This window comes from Zootoca vivipara, chromosome 3 (genome assembly GCF_965207765.1).
Source record: "Zootoca vivipara chromosome 3, rZooViv2.hap1.1, whole genome shotgun sequence".
NCBI classification, from domain to species: Eukaryota; Metazoa; Chordata; class Lepidosauria; order Squamata; family Lacertidae; genus Zootoca; species Zootoca vivipara.
In genome coordinates, this window is record NC_142586.1 from 118,985,483 (window position 1) to 119,004,574 (window position 19,092).

At 51.7% G+C, this 19,092-nt stretch overlaps 1 protein-coding gene across 1 annotated transcript; it reads left to right on the top strand.

Annotated features, from left to right (window-relative positions):
• Positions 1 to 329: 329 nt before the first annotated feature.
• Positions 330 to 16,883, top strand: TMEM214 (transmembrane protein 214). Its single transcript, XM_035110278.3, has 17 exons — positions 330 to 502; positions 615 to 832; positions 3,859 to 4,009; positions 5,478 to 5,612; positions 6,937 to 7,019; positions 7,410 to 7,515; positions 7,860 to 7,941; positions 8,469 to 8,570; positions 9,218 to 9,359; positions 10,490 to 10,581; positions 10,878 to 10,926; positions 12,073 to 12,186; positions 13,692 to 13,809; positions 13,991 to 14,087; positions 14,247 to 14,415; positions 15,277 to 15,428; positions 15,632 to 16,883. Exons 1-17 carry the CDS (start codon positions 370 to 372, stop codon positions 15,756 to 15,758), a joined length of 2,070 nt encoding a protein of 689 aa, XP_034966169.3. The 5' UTR covers positions 330 to 369; the 3' UTR covers positions 15,759 to 16,883.
• Positions 16,884 to 19,092: the final 2,209 nt, after the last annotated feature.

The following is a 19,092-nucleotide window of genomic DNA, read 5'->3' on the forward strand; positions in this document are numbered from 1 at the left end:
GGTGTCTCAGCCTTAGCCTACCTCGCAGGGTTGCTGCGGAGATCCGATGGAGAGGAGGAGAAGCAGGGCGCCCCCTGGCGGGGAGAAAAGCTGCGACATGGAGGCAAGGAAACGGAAAAGAGACGCGGGCAGAGCGCCCCTAGCGGCGAAGGACATAACCCCGCGGCCGGGCCAGGAGGCCTGCGGTGTCACGTGGGCGCAGGAGGCGGGCTCGGCAGGGGACGTGGCAGAGCGTGCGGGCGCGAGGCGGGCGCCTCCGCGGCCAATCGGCGCCTCGGGGAGCCGCGCGGCCCCTCCTCCTCGCGCCTGCGCGCCGGCCGCTGCTCCCGCGGGCCGCTCGGTGTGAGGCGGCTGAGGTGGTTGGGCGGGATGGCGGCGGCGGCGGCGGCGCTGGGGCGCTGGGAGGTGGTGGGGAAGCCCGGCCGGAGGGGCGCCGCGGGAGGCGGCGGCGGCGGCAGAGGGGGCCCTTCGGGGCGGAAGGCGCTGGGGGCCGCGGCGGCCGGTGAGTAGTCGTCGAGCCTCCCTGGCCCGCGGCAGTCTACCCCGGGGCGGGGGGCGGGGCGGGGCGGCTGCGCGTTCGGCCTGTGACGGCTTTCTCTGCTCTGGGCCCGCAGCTCCCTCGACCGCGCCGGAGACCCTCCTGGTCCTGGAGAAGGCGGCGGCGGCGGCGGTTGGGCGGCGGCGGCAGCAGCAGAGCAAGGATGAGGTTCCGCCTCCTCCGCTGTCCAGGAAGGCCCCAGGCGGCGGCAAGAGCGCTAAGAAGGCTCCGGCCGGCGGGGACCCGGCGCCCAAGCAGGGCCGCTTCCGCAGCCTGGAGGACGCGCTCAAGGCGGTGAGTGGCTCGCGGGAACGGGGGGATCTGCGGGCGCTGCTGCCTGCCTGCCCGGGATGACAGCTGCGGAGAAGCCCCGGGGGACCCGAGGGGGGGGCAGGACAAGCTGCACCGGGTGGGCGATGGGCACCCAGCCCCCTTCCTGAACCTCTTCTCTGCCCAAGGCGAGGTCTGCCCAGGGCAGCCATAGGCAAACTCGGCCCTCCAAATGTTTTGGGACTACAACTCCCATCATCCCTAGCTAGCAGGACCAGTGGTCAGGGATGATGGGAATTGTAGTCCCAAAACAGCTGGAGGGCCGAGTTTGCCTATGCCTGGACTAGGGCGAGGCAGGCGGAGATGCTCCCGTCCTCCTCCGCCTCAGAGCTCTCCGCTCCATCCAGCCGGGCCAGCGGGGCTGTCCTGTGCCAGGGCTTCTTGATTTGTGTCAGCTAAAAGTATCCAGAATTGCTATACAGTACTGCCCGTGGGTTTGCCCCCTGAGGTGAATATTTCACCTAGCTAGAGAAAGGAACTTTAGAAGAGACCACAAGTTGTCAATACGTGCATAAAAGTCTCCTCCCCGTCCCATGTATCTAGGACTGTTCTTTGAACCGTTTCCATGAAGGGTCTGTGCCTTTTGCCAGCCTTTGCATTGATGCTGGTGTCTCTCTAATGCACAGCCTTTAGCTTCAGAATAAAGAGTAATACAGTGGTACCTCGGTTTACAAACAGTCCCGTTTACGAACGCTGCAGACCCGGAAGTGTTTACATCCGGGTTCCGCGGCGTCGGATGCACAGACGCAATCTGCGCAGCGTGCGCAGAACTGCTCTATCGGCGCTTCGTGCACACACAAAAGCGTGCCTTCGGGGAGCGAATGCCTCCATTTACGAACACCTCCATGGAATGGATTGCGTTCGTCTAAAAAGGCAACTCCTGTATTTTTTTATTTTGGAGGCGGGCGTCCTAAACTTTGCCTTCCTTAATATATGAGACTGATATGAAATAAGCAGCACAAAGACGGCACGCAAAAAGCTACCACACTATTCCACATTCTAAATCTAATGTTAATGATCCAAAGATAGAGAGAAAAATGTACAAATACTCTTACAGAAGCCACAAACAGGCAACACATACAAATTTTGTCCAAAAGGAAATTTCAGTCTTTAAGCCAGGCTCCTGTAGATATCAACGATATGCTTAAGCCAAGAAAGAACTTGAGGTTGAATGTATATATACTAAAACTTTAAGGGAGAATTTTCTGAAGAAAGAAATTTAACGTATCTTAAGCCAAGACGAGATGTAACATGTGAATTTGTATGTGTACAAATATATCAAAACCCTGAGAGAGAATTTACTGATGAAGCCCGAAACTCTTCATGAGCGAAACAGGTGACAAACGCCGGCACCCTGTCTAACTCTTGTGCGCAATACCGTTGACACGTCGTTTGATCAACTTTACCTTCGTTGATATCTTCAGGAGCCTGGCTTAAGGAATTCTAAAGACTGACATTTCCTTTTGGACAAAATTTGTATGCATTGCCTGTTTGTGGCTTCTGTAACAGTTTTTGTACATTTTTCTCTCTATTTTTGGATCATTAACATTAGATTTAGAACGTGAAATAGTGTGGTAGCTTTTTGTGTGCCATCTTTGTGCTGCTTATTTCATATCGGTCTCTTACGAGAATTGGCAGCATAGGTTCATTTTCTCATTCCTTAGTATATGAGCTGGAAATGTGTTGCCTTCTTTCTGTGTCTTTTCCTAGAATTTGGAAGGTGAAGTACAGAAAATGCATCTTTTGTTCATGTAGACTAGGGACCAGCTTTAAGCTGCAGAAGGAAGGAAGGAAGGAAGCTGTGCTCTAGGGACTCAGAGTCCTTCTGAACATTTAATAGGCTCTCCACTTGGCACATGGATGGGATGCTGGAGAAAGAGCCTTTGGCTGATCAGTCGTGACCTCTAAAGGAGAGGCAGGGTCCAGTCATTTGACTGACCCATGAAGGAACCATGGGTCTCCTGCATGCTGAAAGTTTAATCCTTGACACCTCAGGCTAAATGATCAGGTGCTCTGTGATGTCAAACATCTTTCTCTGCCCAAGACCCTGGAGAGCGTCTGCCAAAGAGGGTGGGTAGTCCTGGGCCAGATGGACAGACAGGATAAGACAGTTTCCTCTTTCCCTTGGGGGCCAGTGGAGTTAAGGTGGGACTCCTTGGCTGAGGGGCTGTGATGGATCCCCCACCTCACTGCTTTAACCTCAGAGGCTCTCCCTGTGCTTCTCCACAAACAGGAGGAAAAAAAAAAAACCTCCAGAGTCCAAATTGGACTTGTCTCCAGAGTACCTCAGGCTCTGCGTTCGAAACCTATGGCCACCAGTGGGGTCTCCCTCCCTGGGATCCCTACTGCTACAGTGTGCCTCTCCCTTAGGCAACTATGTGGCTCCTTCGGCTTCGCTAACCAGCCCTTTGTATGACAGGAGAAACAGCAAACAGTTTCCTCTTCCCCAGGAAAGCTTTGCTCTCCCCTCTTTGTCACACCTCTGTAGGTACTGAGACACTGCCGAGTCAGTGAACGTTTAAGCACATTTAACTTTATTATCTAACTTATAAACATGAGTTTCTTTGGTTCTTAAAAGCACATATCTTCTTTTTATTTAACACAGTTTTCTTCATACAGCTCCTGCATCCCACTTTAACACTCTACTCTCTACCAACTCCCTAACTCCCAACTGCCAACTGCCTATCCACCTCTCCCTCGCTCGCACACCCCTCTCTCTCAAATTAACTCCCTCCCATTCCTTTTAAAACCCTGGCAGTCCCGCCTCTCAGGAATGGAATGTGTCATTTATCCAGGAGGTTGGGGTTTAACTCTCTGCACCCTGGAGTTCTTTTGCCCACCAGGCCAATCCGTCACAGGCAGCCACTTCCGTTTGCGGAATAGGTTCACTTAGAGGGCGGTTCCAGAAACAGCCCAAATGCGCCCTGCTAAAGTGGGGAGTGGCGGATCGTCCCTTTGCAGCAGCTCAGCTAACTCTTCCCCTCCCCCAGCTGGATTTGTCAGAACTCCAGAAGGAGCTGGACAAAAGCTTGAGCATGTTCCCAGAGAATCCGTCTGTGTGGGTCAAAGACCTGGCTGGGTATCTGAACTACAAGCTGCAAGCCCCAAAGAGCGACCCCACCCTCAGCCAGCACCCTCACGGTAAGTGTGGCCTTGGAAAGGGCCTTTCTATCAGTTGAGAGAGAGAGAGAGAGAGGCCATCTTGCTCGCTTGAACACTCAGAGCACCTGTCCTGCTGGGGGCTTGATTTGGGGCCTTGGCAGCTGCTTGCACAACATTCAGACTTTCTAGATCAGTGATCACAAGAGAAACGTGAGTGAGCTCCTGTCGGCAAGATTTTGAATTCTGCAATTAGAAAACTTCAAGCTTGTAAATTGGGTGGGAAATTGCCGCCATTTGAATGCTGCGTTGATTTGTATGGTTTTGCTAGGAATCTTGTTCTTCAGAATTTGGAAAGTTGTTCTCTGTTTTTGGAGGACTGCAGAAACACAAGTAATACCTGACATTTTTGTGCAGCTGTGACACCAGCGGCAGAGTTTTCTGAGCCAAGGAGAGGGTTGTATGGGTTGTAAACCCTGGAATTCTAAACCAGAGTCTCAATTCTTCATATACCTGAAAAGACACTGGTGGTTTCTTTCTTACTCCTTTTAAAAGAAGATAAAATTCTCAGGGTTGCTGATGATGTCTCCTGCACTCTGTCACACAGAGGAATGTGGGCTTGGCTGCCTGGTTTGGCCTGGGCAGAGAGAGGCGAGGTCTCCTCCCAGCCATTCCCTCTGAGCTTGTGCTTAGAGAAGCAAGTCTCATAACCACGGCATGATCAGTTTCTGCTCGAAATGCCTTTCTGAACCTTTTCTGACCCAAGGGAGGGTGAGAAGCAGCTCCTCTCTTTCCTGCCAGTATGCCAAGGAGCTGGAACCCAAGCAAGGGTGTTATGGGCAGAGCCTGCTGCTTTTGCTTGGGAAGGGTGTCAGGTGCCGAATGCTCCCGGTGTGGCTTCACAATGCTGCCTTTGTCTTCAGCGTTTCCCAGTGACGTTTGGCAGCAGGGCAGAGGCCACAAGATCCAGATGCTCTTTCCAACTCCACAGGGACGTGGATGTTGGGAGTTAATGAGAAGAGGCTGGCTTTGGCAGTTGGGCAGCATCCTGGGCTGGGGTCTGGCAGACTTTGGTGGTTGCTTATTTCCTTTTCTTATACTCGTCCTCCTGATCAGAATGCATCTCTGCTCCAAAACCCAGGAGCCCTTGGCAGACTCATCAATATTTGAATTGGGGTCAGCTTTAGAGCTCTGGCAGGTTGGCTTCAGCATTGCCTCCCACCTTCGCTTCTGGCATTGCGCTGGTGAAGAAGCAGCTGTGCCTTGTTTGGTTCTCGCAGGGCAGGCCAGTCACCTCTGCACATTTCCCTCCACGTTCTCCTTGTGTTGCCAAGGTAGAATTCTGAACTGGGGCTCCCCAAGAGTCTGCTGAAGCTGCAGTTTTGGACTCCTCTGCTGTTTAGGGATGTGGCTTCCCACCTGTGCTTTACCCATGGGAAAGTTGTTGCAGCAGTGAGGGCTAACGAACTCTAGCCCTTCCTTCACACTGCCCCCTTACTTTTGGCTGCAGACTATCCCTACTGCCTTGTGAACAAAGAGCTGAGGAGCACCATCAAGTCCTTGCTGTCGAAATCGGCGGGTGTCCTGGAGCTTTTCTTTGACCACTGTATTTACACAATGTTGCAAGAGCTGGACAAGACTCCTGGTGAGTGTGAAGTGCAGCCCAGTAAACCAGCCGTTGGGTCAAAGGTTCTGCCACATATGCTCCCTTGAGGACAGAGAGCAGTTGAGCCAAAGTACGGTCATACCTCTTGTTGCGTTGGCTTCACATTGCAGCTTTTCGGGTTGCGAACGCGGCAAACCCGGAAGTGTATACTTCCAGGTTTTGCCGCATGCGCAGAAGTGTTCTTCTGCACGCTTCACACATGCACATAAACGTTCTGTGTGCAGAGGCACAGCTCTAGTTGCGGACTTTTCGGGGTGCGAACGGCACCCCGGAACGGATTGTGTCCGCAACTAGAGGTAGTACTGCACTTGTACGCAGGGCCCTGGTGGGTGCTGCATGTAGCTCAAGGCAGTTTATGTGCTGGAAGTGGCGCTAAAAGTGACCAGGGCTGCCCACTGAGGTTGTGAACAAACCCGATTTCACACCCACCTAATACTTAATGCTGTTATCCTAAAGGGTGCAGCAAGGAGGTGAAAAGCCTCTGGTGAAGCTGTGACTTAGTGCAAGTAGATAAATAGGGACCGCTCCGGCGGGAAGGTAAACGGAGTTTCCGTGCGCTGCTCTGGTTCCCCAGAAGCAGCTTTGTCATGCTGGCCACATGACCCGGAAGCTGTCTGCGGACAAACGCCGGCTCCCTTGGCCTATAGAGCGAGATGAGCGTCGCAACCCCAGAGTCGGACACGACTGGACCTGATGGTCAGGGGCCCCTTTACCTATTAAAAGATGGGGAGCGGCAGGGCAGGGGCGTGTGGGGTGGAGACCTGAGGGGACCCCAAGGGGGAAAGAGGTTCCAGCTGCGATACCTACATTGTAGGGGGTTGGACAAGATGACTTGTGGGGTCCCAGCCCTGCAGTTCCGTGGGCCAGCGAGAGCAGCCAGAGGTTGGGTGAGAGAGGCAGCAAATTAAAGTCAGAGCAAGGGGAAAGGGAGGACAAGGGGGGGGGGGACCAGTGAAGGAACAAAGGTTTGGCTGCATTAGTGAACAAGCATGGTGCTGGCTGTGTTCTTATGGGGGACTTCAAGAGGGGATTGGGCCATTTCTTGGAAGAGGATTGGGGGCCACAGCAAGGACTGTTGGCTCTAAAGCTGTTGCTTCTGCCACTCTGTATTGTATTGAGTAAAGTGGGACACCAGGGGGACACGCATGTTCCTCTCCTCCCGCTCTGATCCCACAGCAGCCGCATAGATTTGCCAGGAGCCCAGTGTGTGATGGGGCCTGCGGCGCGCAAGGGCTCTGGGCCCCAGCTGAAACGCCCTGCCTGAAGGGCCCTCACAGTCTTCCTCGCCATCCTTGTCTTTCAGGGGACTCCCTGCATGGCTACAGGATTTGCATTCAGGCCATGCTGATGGACAGGCCTAAAGTCGCCACCATGGACTTGTGTAAGGTGGGTAGCTGCAGTTGCCCCGTCCAACCTGGAGAGGCAGCCCTCTGTCCCTCTCCAAGGTACCAGTGTTTCCCAAAGTCCCTGGTATAATTTTACTGAGACAGGTAGTAAAAGTGAAGGCTATCACCTGCGGAATAGGAAAGCATACTTTGGCCCTGCATGCACATGAAACAGGGCCCCTCCCTCCCCCCCAACCCCCCTTTCCCTGTGCTGGGAGTCCCAGCTTCAGTCCCTCACATCTCACATCCCAGAGAAGTCAGGAGCTGATGTTCTGTGCTAGAGGGCTCCAGCTGCTTGCAAAGGAGCATTGCCGCTTTGGCACCCTTTCCCACTGGGCTCTGTGCCGAGGGTTGCGCTTTAATCCTGCAGTCTTTCCCTTTCCCACTTCAGTATCTTGAGCTGCTGAGCTCCCATCAAAGCCGTCCGGCCAAATGTCTCACCATCATGTGGGCCTTGGGTCAAGCTGGACTTGCTGATCTTAAAGAAGGACTTAAAGGTGAGGACGGCAGCAACTTCGTTTTTTGTTTGAAAAAGTGTATATGACGATAAACACTTTTCAATATTTTTGGGAGATTTAATAAAAACGATATGGGGGGGAAAGGGCTGATCAGGAGCTAGAAGGAGCTGCTCCAGCCCGCTGAACGGTGATGCCCTTTTCTCACCCTGCTCTAGGCCCTCTGGCGGTGTGGCTCAAGCGCATGTTGCATGGCCTGAAGGCACATGGAGCAGCTGCCTTTCTGAAGCTCAGCGGCCCCTTGTGTGCTGCCCTGAGCGCTATCCTAGAACGAAGGCAAGGGCAGAAATGTAATGGTGTTGCTCTTCCAACTCTTTTCTCCACAGTGTGGCTCGGCATTATGTTCCCTGTTCTGGGAATCAAATCTCTCTCCCCGTATGCCATTGCCTACCTGGATCGGCTGCTGATGTGAGTTGCAATGTCCTTGTTTGTTTGTTTGTTTGTTTACTCAGCAGGGTTCCAAGTTGTCCCCCATGCTATTCGACATCTCTCTGAAGCCTCTGGGAGCTGTCGTCAGGAGATTTGGAGCAAAGTGTCCTCAATATGCAGATAACACTCAGCTCTATCTCTCGGTTCCATCAGAATCAGGAGAGGCAGTTAAGGAGTCAGACCAATGCTTGGAGGTTCAGATAGGTTGGGTGTGGGCCAATAAACTGAAGCTGAATCCAAAAAGGCAGCGGTGTTGCATGCCCTGGGTTCTCATGTTTGCACTCCTCTGGAAGGAGCAGCCTGCGGTGCTCCTGGGTTCAACAGCAAGAGGACGTCAGCCAGGGATGGTGGGCACAACCAGGGCAGGTTTGGTTTTCCTGCAGTATAGCCCTTCGAGGTAGGCCTGTAGAGGCCCTTGTTCCAGCATGGGGAGCGGAGGTGGAGTTTGTAATGAAGTGGGAGTGGCTTTCCCCCCCAGCTGACAGGCGTTGCTTTTTCTTTGGCAGGATGCATCCCAACTTGACCAAAGGCTTTGGTATGATAGGACCCAAAGACTTCTTCCCTCTCATGGACTTTGCCTTCATGCCCAACAACTCTCTATCCCCCAGGTATGGCACCTAAAGGGAGACTGGCACACAGTGCATGTATGGGAAGAGTTAGAGCCCCGTCCCATTACTGGGGAGACTGAGGGGGGTGTTGGGCCTACTTTGGAGTGTCTAGGCCCCCTCCCCCAGCAGAAGGGCATCTTCCTTCCTTCCTTCCTGGGCATGCATTTATTTATTTTTACTTGAAATTGCTTTGAGATGTTTCCTAGGAAGCAATTCTTACATGAAGTAAATAACATGGAGATAAAGAAAAGCCTTTCTGTAGACTGCCTCACATCTGAGCAAGTTTCCTTTCCTCACCTTGGTAGTTTAGGCAGCATTTTAAAAACCTCGCTGTTAGCATAGAATTCAACTGGTGTTATGGTTAGAGTTCAATTCTGATATTTTAATAGCTTTCAAATCGACACTTCTAGTTTACACAACAGGTTACCGAACTGTTTCAAGCCAAATCTAAAATAAAATGTTGGGCTCAGGCCCCCAACAGTAACTGTGCAAGCTGTGCATGTCTTCCAGAGGATGCAAATGTATTCCCTGTATAGTTTAGGACAGTATTAACAGATACAACCATTTATATAAAATCCAGGCAAGACTATGTGTGCACATGTAAAAAATACAGCAGTTCATATGCAGCAAGCATTCTTTCTCCCCAGCCTGCAGGAGCAGCTGCGCCAGTTGTATCCCCGCCTGAAAGTCCTGGCCTTTGGGGCTAAGCCTGAGACCACCCTGCACACCTACTTCCCTTCCTTCCTCTCCAGAGCCCTGCCCAGCTGCCCCCTTGATATGCAGAAAGAGGTGAGGAGGGGGGCAGAAGGGGGGGGGCTTCCTCGAGCATCTAGTGGGGCTGCCACCTTTAGACAACAACTGAGCTAGACTGAGCAGTTTAAAACCTCTGGATCAAAAGGTGCCCCCGGTTTGTTGAGTCAGAGGATCTATTTTGTGTCTCAATTTCCTCCAGTGCAGTTCTTCTGATAAACTGGGCATGTCTCTCTCCCTCTCTATGAAATAGAAGGGGATGTCTGCTGGACCCTCCTTGGGAGGCTCAGCCCCAGGTCTTTCCTGGCTCGTCTCTCTTCCATTTCCCTTTCTCTCCCCCTTGCAAAAGAACGGGATGGAAGGAGGGAGTGTGGGTCGGAATCCGGGTAGACTGCAAAGGTGCAGGACCCTCCCTCAGCCCCCGAGAGACTAGAATGCAAGCAAACTAGTTCTGTTTGCAACTAATGTGGCAACCTTGAATTTCCAATCTCTTCTGGAGGAATTAAATGCCCTATTAAGGATCTAAAAACAAGGAAAACCTGTTTTAGCTTCGGAACCATGGCTATTGTTTAGGTGCCAATTTTTGCAAATATAATTCATCCATGCGGTTGACTGCAGCTGCTTTTAGCAGGGCCACAGTATCATTGAATTCATGCCTAGGGCAGTTCAAGGCAGGTGCATTGCTGACTCTGGCTGATGAGTGGCTCTTTCCCTCTCCAAATGATGCTTTCAGATAGACACACACACACACACACACACACTGTGGCACCCAACCCCACTGCTTTGAACTAACGTCTCCTTTCTCTCTGTCTGGAACCATTAGATGGGTAAGAATCTCTTTGGGCCTCCTAATGCAGTACTGAGAGCCAGAATAGGAAGGAGAGCTCACCCAAAAGGTGGCATGAAGGCAGTTCCAGAAAGAGGGGAGGCCCCACCTGGGATCAATAAGGGGCATAGCTGCCAAGTTATCCCTTTTTTAAAGGGATTTTCCCTTATGCTGAATAGGCTTCCTCGCGAGAAAAGGGAAAACTTGGCAGCTATGATAAGGGGGGGCACCAGGAATGTCATAGATGTCATGCTATCTTGAAGTCTTCAGTCCTGTGGCTGCTGCTGCTGCTGCTGTTTGGCCGCTAGACTCCTGGGACCAATTCTGCTTTCGTCCTGTGCAGCTGCTCAACTGCCTGGCCGAGGGCCTCCGCCTGGATCCCCTCAGCTTCAATGTCTGGAGGCAGCTGTACATCAAACACCTCCCACAGTCAAGGTGAGACTTGGCAGGCCCGCTTCCCCACCGCGTGCCCTGCTGGACGGTTTGGAAGCCTGCAGGATACCAATCCTGCCTACAATCGTGGTGGTGGAACGTCCACTTGAACTTTTTGGAAAAGGCTGTGCTTCAAGCCCTCGTGGTTGCTCAAACGACGCAAAGTCCCAGAGCCTGGGAGTGGAGGAGCCTTCCCTGTTTCGCAGGGAGAGCAGGGGGCTGTCTCTTTGGGAAGGTGCATGCAACAGGTTAGGCTCTGCAGAGACCCTCCGGCTGATGTCTTTGCTTTGTTTCCCCAGCCTGCTCCTGAATCACTTTCTGCAGACCTGGGACAGCACTTCCAAAAAGGTTTGTGGCTCCTGCTCTTTGGACTGCCTCTTGCTTGAAGCAGTAGTTTGTACGGGTGAATTAATGGCCTGCCTGTCTGACCCAGACCAGAGCAGGCCAGGGCTAGGTAGCAGTCCATCCCCAAAGGCTGCTCCATGGCTAAGGTTCAGTCGTGCCAGCTCATCACAGCTTGTGCTTCCTGCTAGCTCTGCTTGCTTCTGAGGTTTGCTGTCCCCCAGGAGCTGCATGGACAGGATGAGTTTAAACTCTGAAAAGGGATGCTGCTGCTCACATTCTCCATAGTTTGGAGCATCTGGTTCAGAGCAGGGCCTGGGTGGAGGTGCCCATCTGGCTTGAGGGGGGCTCAAGCAGGGTGGGTGTGCTTTAAATCCATTCGAACCACGATTTAAATCACTAGTCAGTAAGACTTGATTTAAATCATATTTTTTTCTTGCTGGTGTAATCTTAATATTTACAACCAGATGAAGGTTTCATTTTTGGAATAATAACTTTTCAGAGTAGTTTTTAAAATTCTATCTAAAATTACTGATTTGGTTATACTATTAGAAATACATAGACAGATAATTACAAAATTATTGTGAGGTTTAATAAGTTAACTGTTTATATTTAGACAACTTTTCTGCTGTGCTTTATTGGAAGGAGGAAAATAAACATTTCCTTAATAACAATTTAAACAATTTACTTAACTAAAACAATAACATTATAGCATATGTATCCATGTTTGTTAACTGATGTGGTTAAACAATTTAAAAAATAAAAAAAACTTATTTAGCACACACGAAAAACTTAAAACAAATCCTTATTTCCTGATGTATAACCTTTGGATTAAAATGTAACTTAAATAGAAAACTATCTTTAAAAAGTTTTTTCCTCCAAAAGCATTTTATTTTAAAAATCCGATTTAAATTTAAAAATATATGCTTTTTTAAAAAAAATCATTGCTTTTTATCCACCCTGGGCTCAAGGGTGGGGTGCAGAGAGGCAAGACCCTTGATGGGTGAGGGGAGTGGGGAGGGCAGCGGAGCATCTGGCTGCCTGGCCCTTCAGCACCCCCCAGCCCCATTCCTGCTGCTTCTGTAGGGTTGCAACCACCCCAATGTGGCCTTGTGGCTTTGTGAGAGTGTTCATGGGCCGTCTCTCTTCCAGGTGCGGAAATCTTTACAGGAAACAGTTCATTCGTTCAAAGTCACAAACGAGGAACTGACCATGAAAGGACCAAACAGCGAACAGGATGTTGCTGCTTGCAGAGCTGCATGCAAGGTATTATTATTTATTCAATTTGTATACCTCCCTTCATCTGTAGATCTCAGAGCAGTTCACACATAAAATTATAGTGTAAAGACACAAAATACACAATAAAAACAGGAACAAAAACAAACCCCAAATCCCCCCTCCCACAACACATTTCAAAGGGTGTCGGGTGTTAGTCAGCCAAAGGCCTGGTTAGAAAGGAATGTTTTTCCTGGTGTATAATGAAGGCACCAGCTGAACATCCCTGGGGGGAGCATTCCACAAATGGGAAGCCACTGCAGAAAAGGCCCTTTCTTGTGTTGCTGCCCTCTGGACCTTCCTTGAAGAAATTACCCAAAGAAGGGCCTCACAGGATGATCTCAGGGTCCGGTTCATATGGAGAGAGTCGATTGGCGATCACACAGGGCCCCCAGTCGTTTCACAGACTGTTGACCCTGTGCCCCCACTGTTCCGCTGCCACCAACCAGGATCTCCCTGGTAAATCACTGAGTCACAGTCATGATTTTAAGTTAAACAAAGAAACAAGTAAAATAAGAAAATTCCTTCAGTAGCACCTTAAAGACCAACTAAGTTTATATTTTGGTATGAGCTTTCGTGTGCATGCACACTTCTTCAGATGCCGTATCTGAAGAAGTGTGCATGCACACGAAAGCTCATACCAAAATATAAACTTAGTTGGTCTTTAAGGTGCTACTGAAGGAATTTTCTTATTTTGCTTCGACTCAGACCAACACGGCTACCTACCTGTAAAAAGAAACAAGTGTTTATTTTAAATACCAACAAGCTTCAGGTATTAGTTACACTGTTACACGTTACTTTCGATCTCAACTCTGTCGTAATTTCACTCTCACCACTCTGCCTCACCACCACCAAGTCCCACACACCAACCACCACCAACTACGTACCAACCACCCTTCCCATCTGCCAACTCTAAACTCCCAACTCTAAAGTGGCTTCCACTGCCTCTAGGCTGGGATTTTAAAACCCCTAAGCTCCGCCTCCAGCTTCTAATTGGTCAGCCTATTAACCCTTTCCCCACTCCTGCACATTTGTAGTTCCCCAGGAATGGGCAATGAGGTATTGCTGTCCTGAGCCATTTAAGACTTTATACGTCAAAACCAGCACTTTGAATTGACAGCCAGTGCAGTTGGACCAGGATTGGTGCAATATGCTCCAACCGTCTTGCCCCGGTGAGCAACCAGGCTGTCCAATTCTGCACTAGCTGAAGGCTCCGAACTGTCTTCAGAGGCAGCCCTACGTATAACGCATTGCAGTAATCTAACGTGGAGGTTGCCAGGGCATAGACAACAGAAGTTAGGTTGTCCCTGTCCGGATGGGGGCGCAGCTGGGCCACCGATGGAAGGCACTCTGGATCACTGAGGCCATCCAGCGACAGCAAAGGATCCAGAATAATCTCCATCCTTGGGGGTGGGTGGGTCGGGGACCAGGTGGGCTAGCCATCTGCATCCTAGAGATTCTGCTACCTGTTTCCTCTCTCTGCGTTTCCCCTTCAGAACCTGCTGCTGAAGATGAAAGCCAGTGGCCTTCCTTGGGCTCGGCTGCTGCTGGTCGCCTTGGTATTCACTGCGGGGTTCCTAATGCATGACATCAGGACTCACGGCTCCTTTGAAGGTGAGGCCCTGCCCCTGGAGGAAAGGGAGGCACATGCCCCCGCTGCGTCAGCAGCCCACTCAGGGGAGCATCTGTTGCATAGCTGTCAAGTTCTCCCTTTTCTCGCGAGGAAGCCTAGTCAGCATAGGGGAATTTCCCCTTTTAAAAAGGGAGAACTGGACTGATCTGTTGTGTTTTCCAGCTTCTGCCTCGGCTCAGGTGCTCCGCTCTTCCGGCATCCTCTCCGCATCCCAGCAAGCCTGGAGCAGAGTTTCCCACTTCTCTGCGGAAGGGTACAGGTCAGTGGCTCGCGTTGGCTCTGTCAGCGGGGAGGCCCCCTGGGAGGCCCCCTCCCTTCAAGGGGGACCAACGCAGACGAGCGCTCTCCCTCTGGGCGGCCCTTGGGAGGGAGCCGGTTGCCAAGGTCTCACCCGGCTGCCGCCCCTTGTTCCTTACAGCTGGCTGGAAGCAAACATGCCTCTCTACTACTCTCGTGTGGCCACCGTGCTGGGACCCAACCTGGAGCTGGTGTGGGCAAAGACAAAGGAAGCAGCCGCCTACATCTCTGGGAAGTGCTCTGCTCAGCTCACCTGGCTCAGTGACAACCTCCCCAGGTTCATCGAATGGGTAAGGGTGGGGCTGGGCCCCTGCTTGCTCGCTGGAGGCAGGGAAGGTGAGATGTGTTGGGGTGTCAAAGGAGAGAGGCGGGCATCAGCAGAGAGGGGCTGTTGAAGGTGGCGGTGAGATGCAGGCCCTGACGGTGGACTTCCCAAAAGGGAAGCTTGACTAGATGCCCCCACTCTTAAGGGGGTCAGCGGCAGACCAGGCAAGGCGGAGTTCTGTGCAGAGAATGTGCCAGGCAGCCGGGCTGTGAACTGTCAAGCGATGTCTTTGTTTTGGTCTGGTTTTAACCCCTCTAGGCCATCAACCATTTATCGGCCAAGCTGGAGGGTGGGAAAGCCAGTTCACTGCCAGGTACCCTCTGCACTGGCCCATTCACCTGGGTCAACAGGCCCCGGTTCTGTGCATGTGGGCAGTGCCGCTGAGGAAATACAGCGGCACAGGTATCCGCCACTCCAATGTGCAGCAAGAACGGGCAGAAGCCGTGAGGAGGCGGCGGCAGTGGCAGCCGAAGGCCCTTGACCTGAGCTTCCGGGGAATTGGCCCTTTGCAGAGGAGCCAAATGTTGCTCCCTGCCTGCCTTTCTCTTCCCCACCCCAGCCCTGGGTCCTATTTTCCTGTAAGTTCCTTAAGGGGATCTGGACCTGTGCTTAGGGTTCCCCATCGGCTGATGGCCACCCTGTTCTCTTTGGCATATGAATCAAAAGGAACTGTGGCCTGTCAGTAATCGAGGATCTGGGCCCTGCCCACCCTCTAGCTAGGAGTGTTCCAGTTTCTCGGGTGTGTCTGGCCAGCCACAGATTCTCTGCCTAGCAAGGGCAGGATTGGCACTTGAGCCTGGCTGAGCCACCTCGTCTTCCCTGCCAGCTCCAGACCCGGGTTCCAGATTCCCTGCTGCACGGGGCGGAATACCTCAAGGAGCTGCTGCTCTTCCTCATGCGGAACTACTTCCTGCCTGCTGTGGACTATCTTGCTGGGTCCCTGGAGGGGGCCTGGAAACTCTGGGTGGATTCCTGCAAGTGAGTATGGTCTGCGCACAGAATCCTTGGTGCCACACAAAGCAGACAGCAGGGGCTGTTTGACCGCAGAAGAGAAGTAGGAATAGAAGAACACAGAATGGGGAGGGGGAACCTACTTCAGGTTCCTTTGGGGGGGGAGGCATGTCCCAAAGTAACCCAGGAGGCCTAGAGCATGCATGCTCACCTTCTGCTCTCTCCTCTAGTGGCGAAGGGTCCTGGGAGTGCTTGCGGAAACACATGACCAGCCTCAGCCATGCCTCTTGGACGTACCTGCAAGACACCACCGTGGCCATCAGAGACTGGGCCCTGGCCATGGTCTCTGGGCACTAGTCGAGGCCCAGGGCTCAGGAGCTGGGCGTGAGCTTTGGGTCCCCGCTCTCCCGTTGCTGCTGGCAGCAGGATGTGCCAACTCACTGTTCCGCCTGCAGACCACAAAGTGAGGGGCAGCCTCCACCTTTGACTTGCCGCTGAAGCCCAGGTCTGCCCAGCAGGCCAGGAGCCTCCCAGCTCCCCACCCACCGTGTGGTCATTCTTTGTCTCCACTCCAGCCTTGCTGAAAAAGCCAGTCGTCTGCTGTCCGTTTGATGGGCTGAACCAGGCGGGAGGCAGCGGTGCACACCCAGGAAGCGGCCCCTCTGCCCGTTGGGGGACGAGCCCTTTCTGTATCCTACATTCAGTGCTGTTACCCCCAATAAATAGGTTGCTGGGGCAGTGGCCCCCTTCCCTATCCCTCTGTGCATGGAGCACCTGCTGCTGCCGCTGCCCTCAGCCTTTTCTCTGCAGCTCCTTCAACTGCCCCTGGCAGCTCAAGCCAATCTCAAGGGCTGGTGCCTGCCTGGGACCCTGCCTTGCCAGCCTCCCACCCATCGCCCTGTGGCCTGAGCAGAGGCTCTGGGGGCATTTCCCCGAGCTGTTAAGCTGCCTCCTTCTCTCAGGTGATTGTGAGTCTTTGCCTTCCCCCAAAGAGCTGCCTTTGCCTTATTGTGGACCCAGGAGGGGAGAGAGCTCATATTATGCAGCAGGGAGCACTCATGACTGCAGGGCCCAGAGAGGAGGGTAGAGAGGGCTGGTCAGCTAGGCTGGTAGGTCCTCTTGCAAGTTCCATAAAGAACAACTGTGCCGCCTCCTGGCTCGAAGGAAAACTAGCCTAGTTGGGGGGGTCTGTCTTTCACCTTCTGTAATGCCCACTCCTTGGTCTCTTCCCAGGGCCTATGTGTGGCCTTGAAGTCTGTGTTGTGACCCTGTTCCCAGCATGCCCTGAACACCTTGAGTTGCCCTCCTCTCTCCCAGCCAGGCATAAGGATGAGCCCTTATTTGGGAGGGTACGGATCTGGCTGCTTTGCCCCAATTACATTTCTCTCCTTGGTGCAGCCAGACTTCCAAAGGTGACGGGACCCTGCCATGACAATGGTGTGGGGCTTTTGTCATGTGCAATAAAGGAAATATCTTTGGTTACATGCTGTGCCTTGATGATTTCTCTTTGCTGTGAGACCTCTTTTGCTGGGGTTGGCCCCAATTATTATTACACATATTTATAAGTTGCTTTTTAGGGCAAAGCCTAGCATTGGGAGGAAAAATGACTGAGCAGCATGGCCAGTGGTTGGGGCGATGGGAGATCCAGTCTAATGACTGGTGGGGGGGGGGTGGGAGTTCTCTGTTTCATGTCCCTGTGGAATTGAGTCTATAGAGAAGCAGGAAGAAAACCATAATCCATGCAGCCTGAAAACAAGCTGCCTCCCTCTCATCTATCCAATGCTGGTCCAAAGGAAGCTGATGATGCAGAAGCAAGAGAAGGGGAGCAGATGTTTGTTTGATAGGCTTTTCCTCTAAATTCTCTCCAAGATGTACAGAGCCCTTTCTCTCTTATCTCTGCCAGCTCAGGTGGTCTTATCTCTCCATCCATGGCTTCATTCCACTCCTCCGACATCACAGCTCCATCATTTGACTGTTTCATTCCTCTAAACACCTGTGTGAAAGGCTTCTCTATTTCACCATCTGTTGCCTCCCACTCTTTAGCATTCCATAGAATCATAGAGTTGGATGGGACCACAAGGGTCATCCAGTCCAACCCCCTGCCAAGCAGGAAACACCATCAAAGCATCCTTGACATGCCTGTCAAGCCTCTGCTTAAAGACCTCCAAAGAAGGAGACTCCACCACACTCCTTGGTAGCAAATTCCACTGCCGAACAGCTCTTACTGTCAGGAAGTTCTTCCTAATGTTTAGGTGGAATATTCTTTCTTGTAGTTTGAATCCATTGCTCCGTGTCCGCTTCTCTGGAGCAGCAGAAAACAACCTTTCACCCTCCTCTATATGACATCCTTTTATATATTTGAACATGACTATCATATCACCCCTTAACCTTCTCTTCTCCAGGCGAAACATACCCAGCTCCCCAAGCCATTCCTCATAAGGCATCGTTTCCAGGCCTTTGACCATTTTGGTTGCCCTCCTCTGGACACGTTCCAGCTTGTCAGTATCCTTGAACTGTGGTGCCCAGAACTGGACACAGTACTCCAGGTGAGGTCTGACCAGAGCTGAATACAATGGTACGATTACTTCCCTTGATCTCTAGATGCTATACTCCTATTGATGCAGCCCAGAATTGCATTGGCTTTTTTAGCTGCTGCATCACACTGTTGACTCATGTCAAGTTTGTGGTATACCAGAACTCCTAGATCCTTTTCACATGTACTGCTCTCAAGCCAGATGTCTCCCATCCTGTATTTGTGCCTTTCATTCCCCCCCCCCAAGTGTAGTACTTTACATTTCTCCCTGTTAAAATTCATCTTGTTTGCTTTGGCCCAGTTGAAGTGTGATCCTGTCCTCTGGGGTATTAGCCAACCCTCCCAATTTGGTGTCATCTGCAAACTTGCTCAGGATGCCCTCAAGCCCATCATCCAAGTCATTGATAAAGATGTTGTATAAGACTGGGCCCAAGACAGAACCCTGTGGCACCCCACTAGTCATTGATGAGCACCCTTTGGGTTCGGTCAGTCAGCCAGTTACAAATCCACTGAATGGTAGCACTGTGTAGCCCGCATTTTACCAGCTTCTTTACTAGAATATCATGAGGCACCTTGTCAAAGGCCTTGCTGAAATAAAGGGCTATATCCACAGCGTTCCCTTCATCTGGATACTTCATGAAGGATACTGACAAGCTGGAATGTGTCCAGAAGAGGGCAACCAAAATGGTCAAAGGCCTGGAAACAATGCCTTATGAGGAATGGCTTAGGTGGAGTGTGGTGGAGTCTCCTTCTTTGGAAGTCGTTAAGCAGAGGCTTGACAGGCATATGTCAAGAATGCTTTGCTGGTGTTTCCTGCTCAGCAGGGGGTTGGACTGGATGGCCCTTGTGGTCTCTTCCAACTCTATGATTCTATGATTTCCTTGTTCTTCCTTTTGCTACGGACATACCCATAAAAGCCCTTTTTGTTGCTTTTAACCTCTCTAGCAAGCCTGAGTTCATTCTGTGCTTTAGCTTTTCTGACTTTGTCTCTACACGGGCTGGCTATTTGTTGAATTCCTCTCTGGTGGTTTCCCCCTTTTTCCATTTTTTGTACATATCCCTTTTAAATCTTAACTCAAAAGTTCTTTAGATAGCCACCCTGGCTTCTTTAGGCACCTTCCATGTTTCATCCTTGTTCTGGCATTCCTTCACCCGTAT

Excerpts from the sequence above, each read along its gene's own strand:
- TMEM214 (XM_035110278.3), top strand. The coding sequence starts at position 370 with ATGGCGGCGGCGGCGGCGGCGCTGGGGCGCTGGGAGGTGGTGGGGAAG. Across the intron at positions 4,010-5,477 it reads CCTCAGCCAGCACCCTCACG|ACTATCCCTACTGCCTTGTG; the intron begins GTAAGTGTGGCC and ends TTTTGGCTGCAG. Across the intron at positions 15,429-15,631 it reads CTCTGGGTGGATTCCTGCAA|TGGCGAAGGGTCCTGGGAGT; the intron begins GTGAGTATGGTC and ends TCTCTCCTCTAG.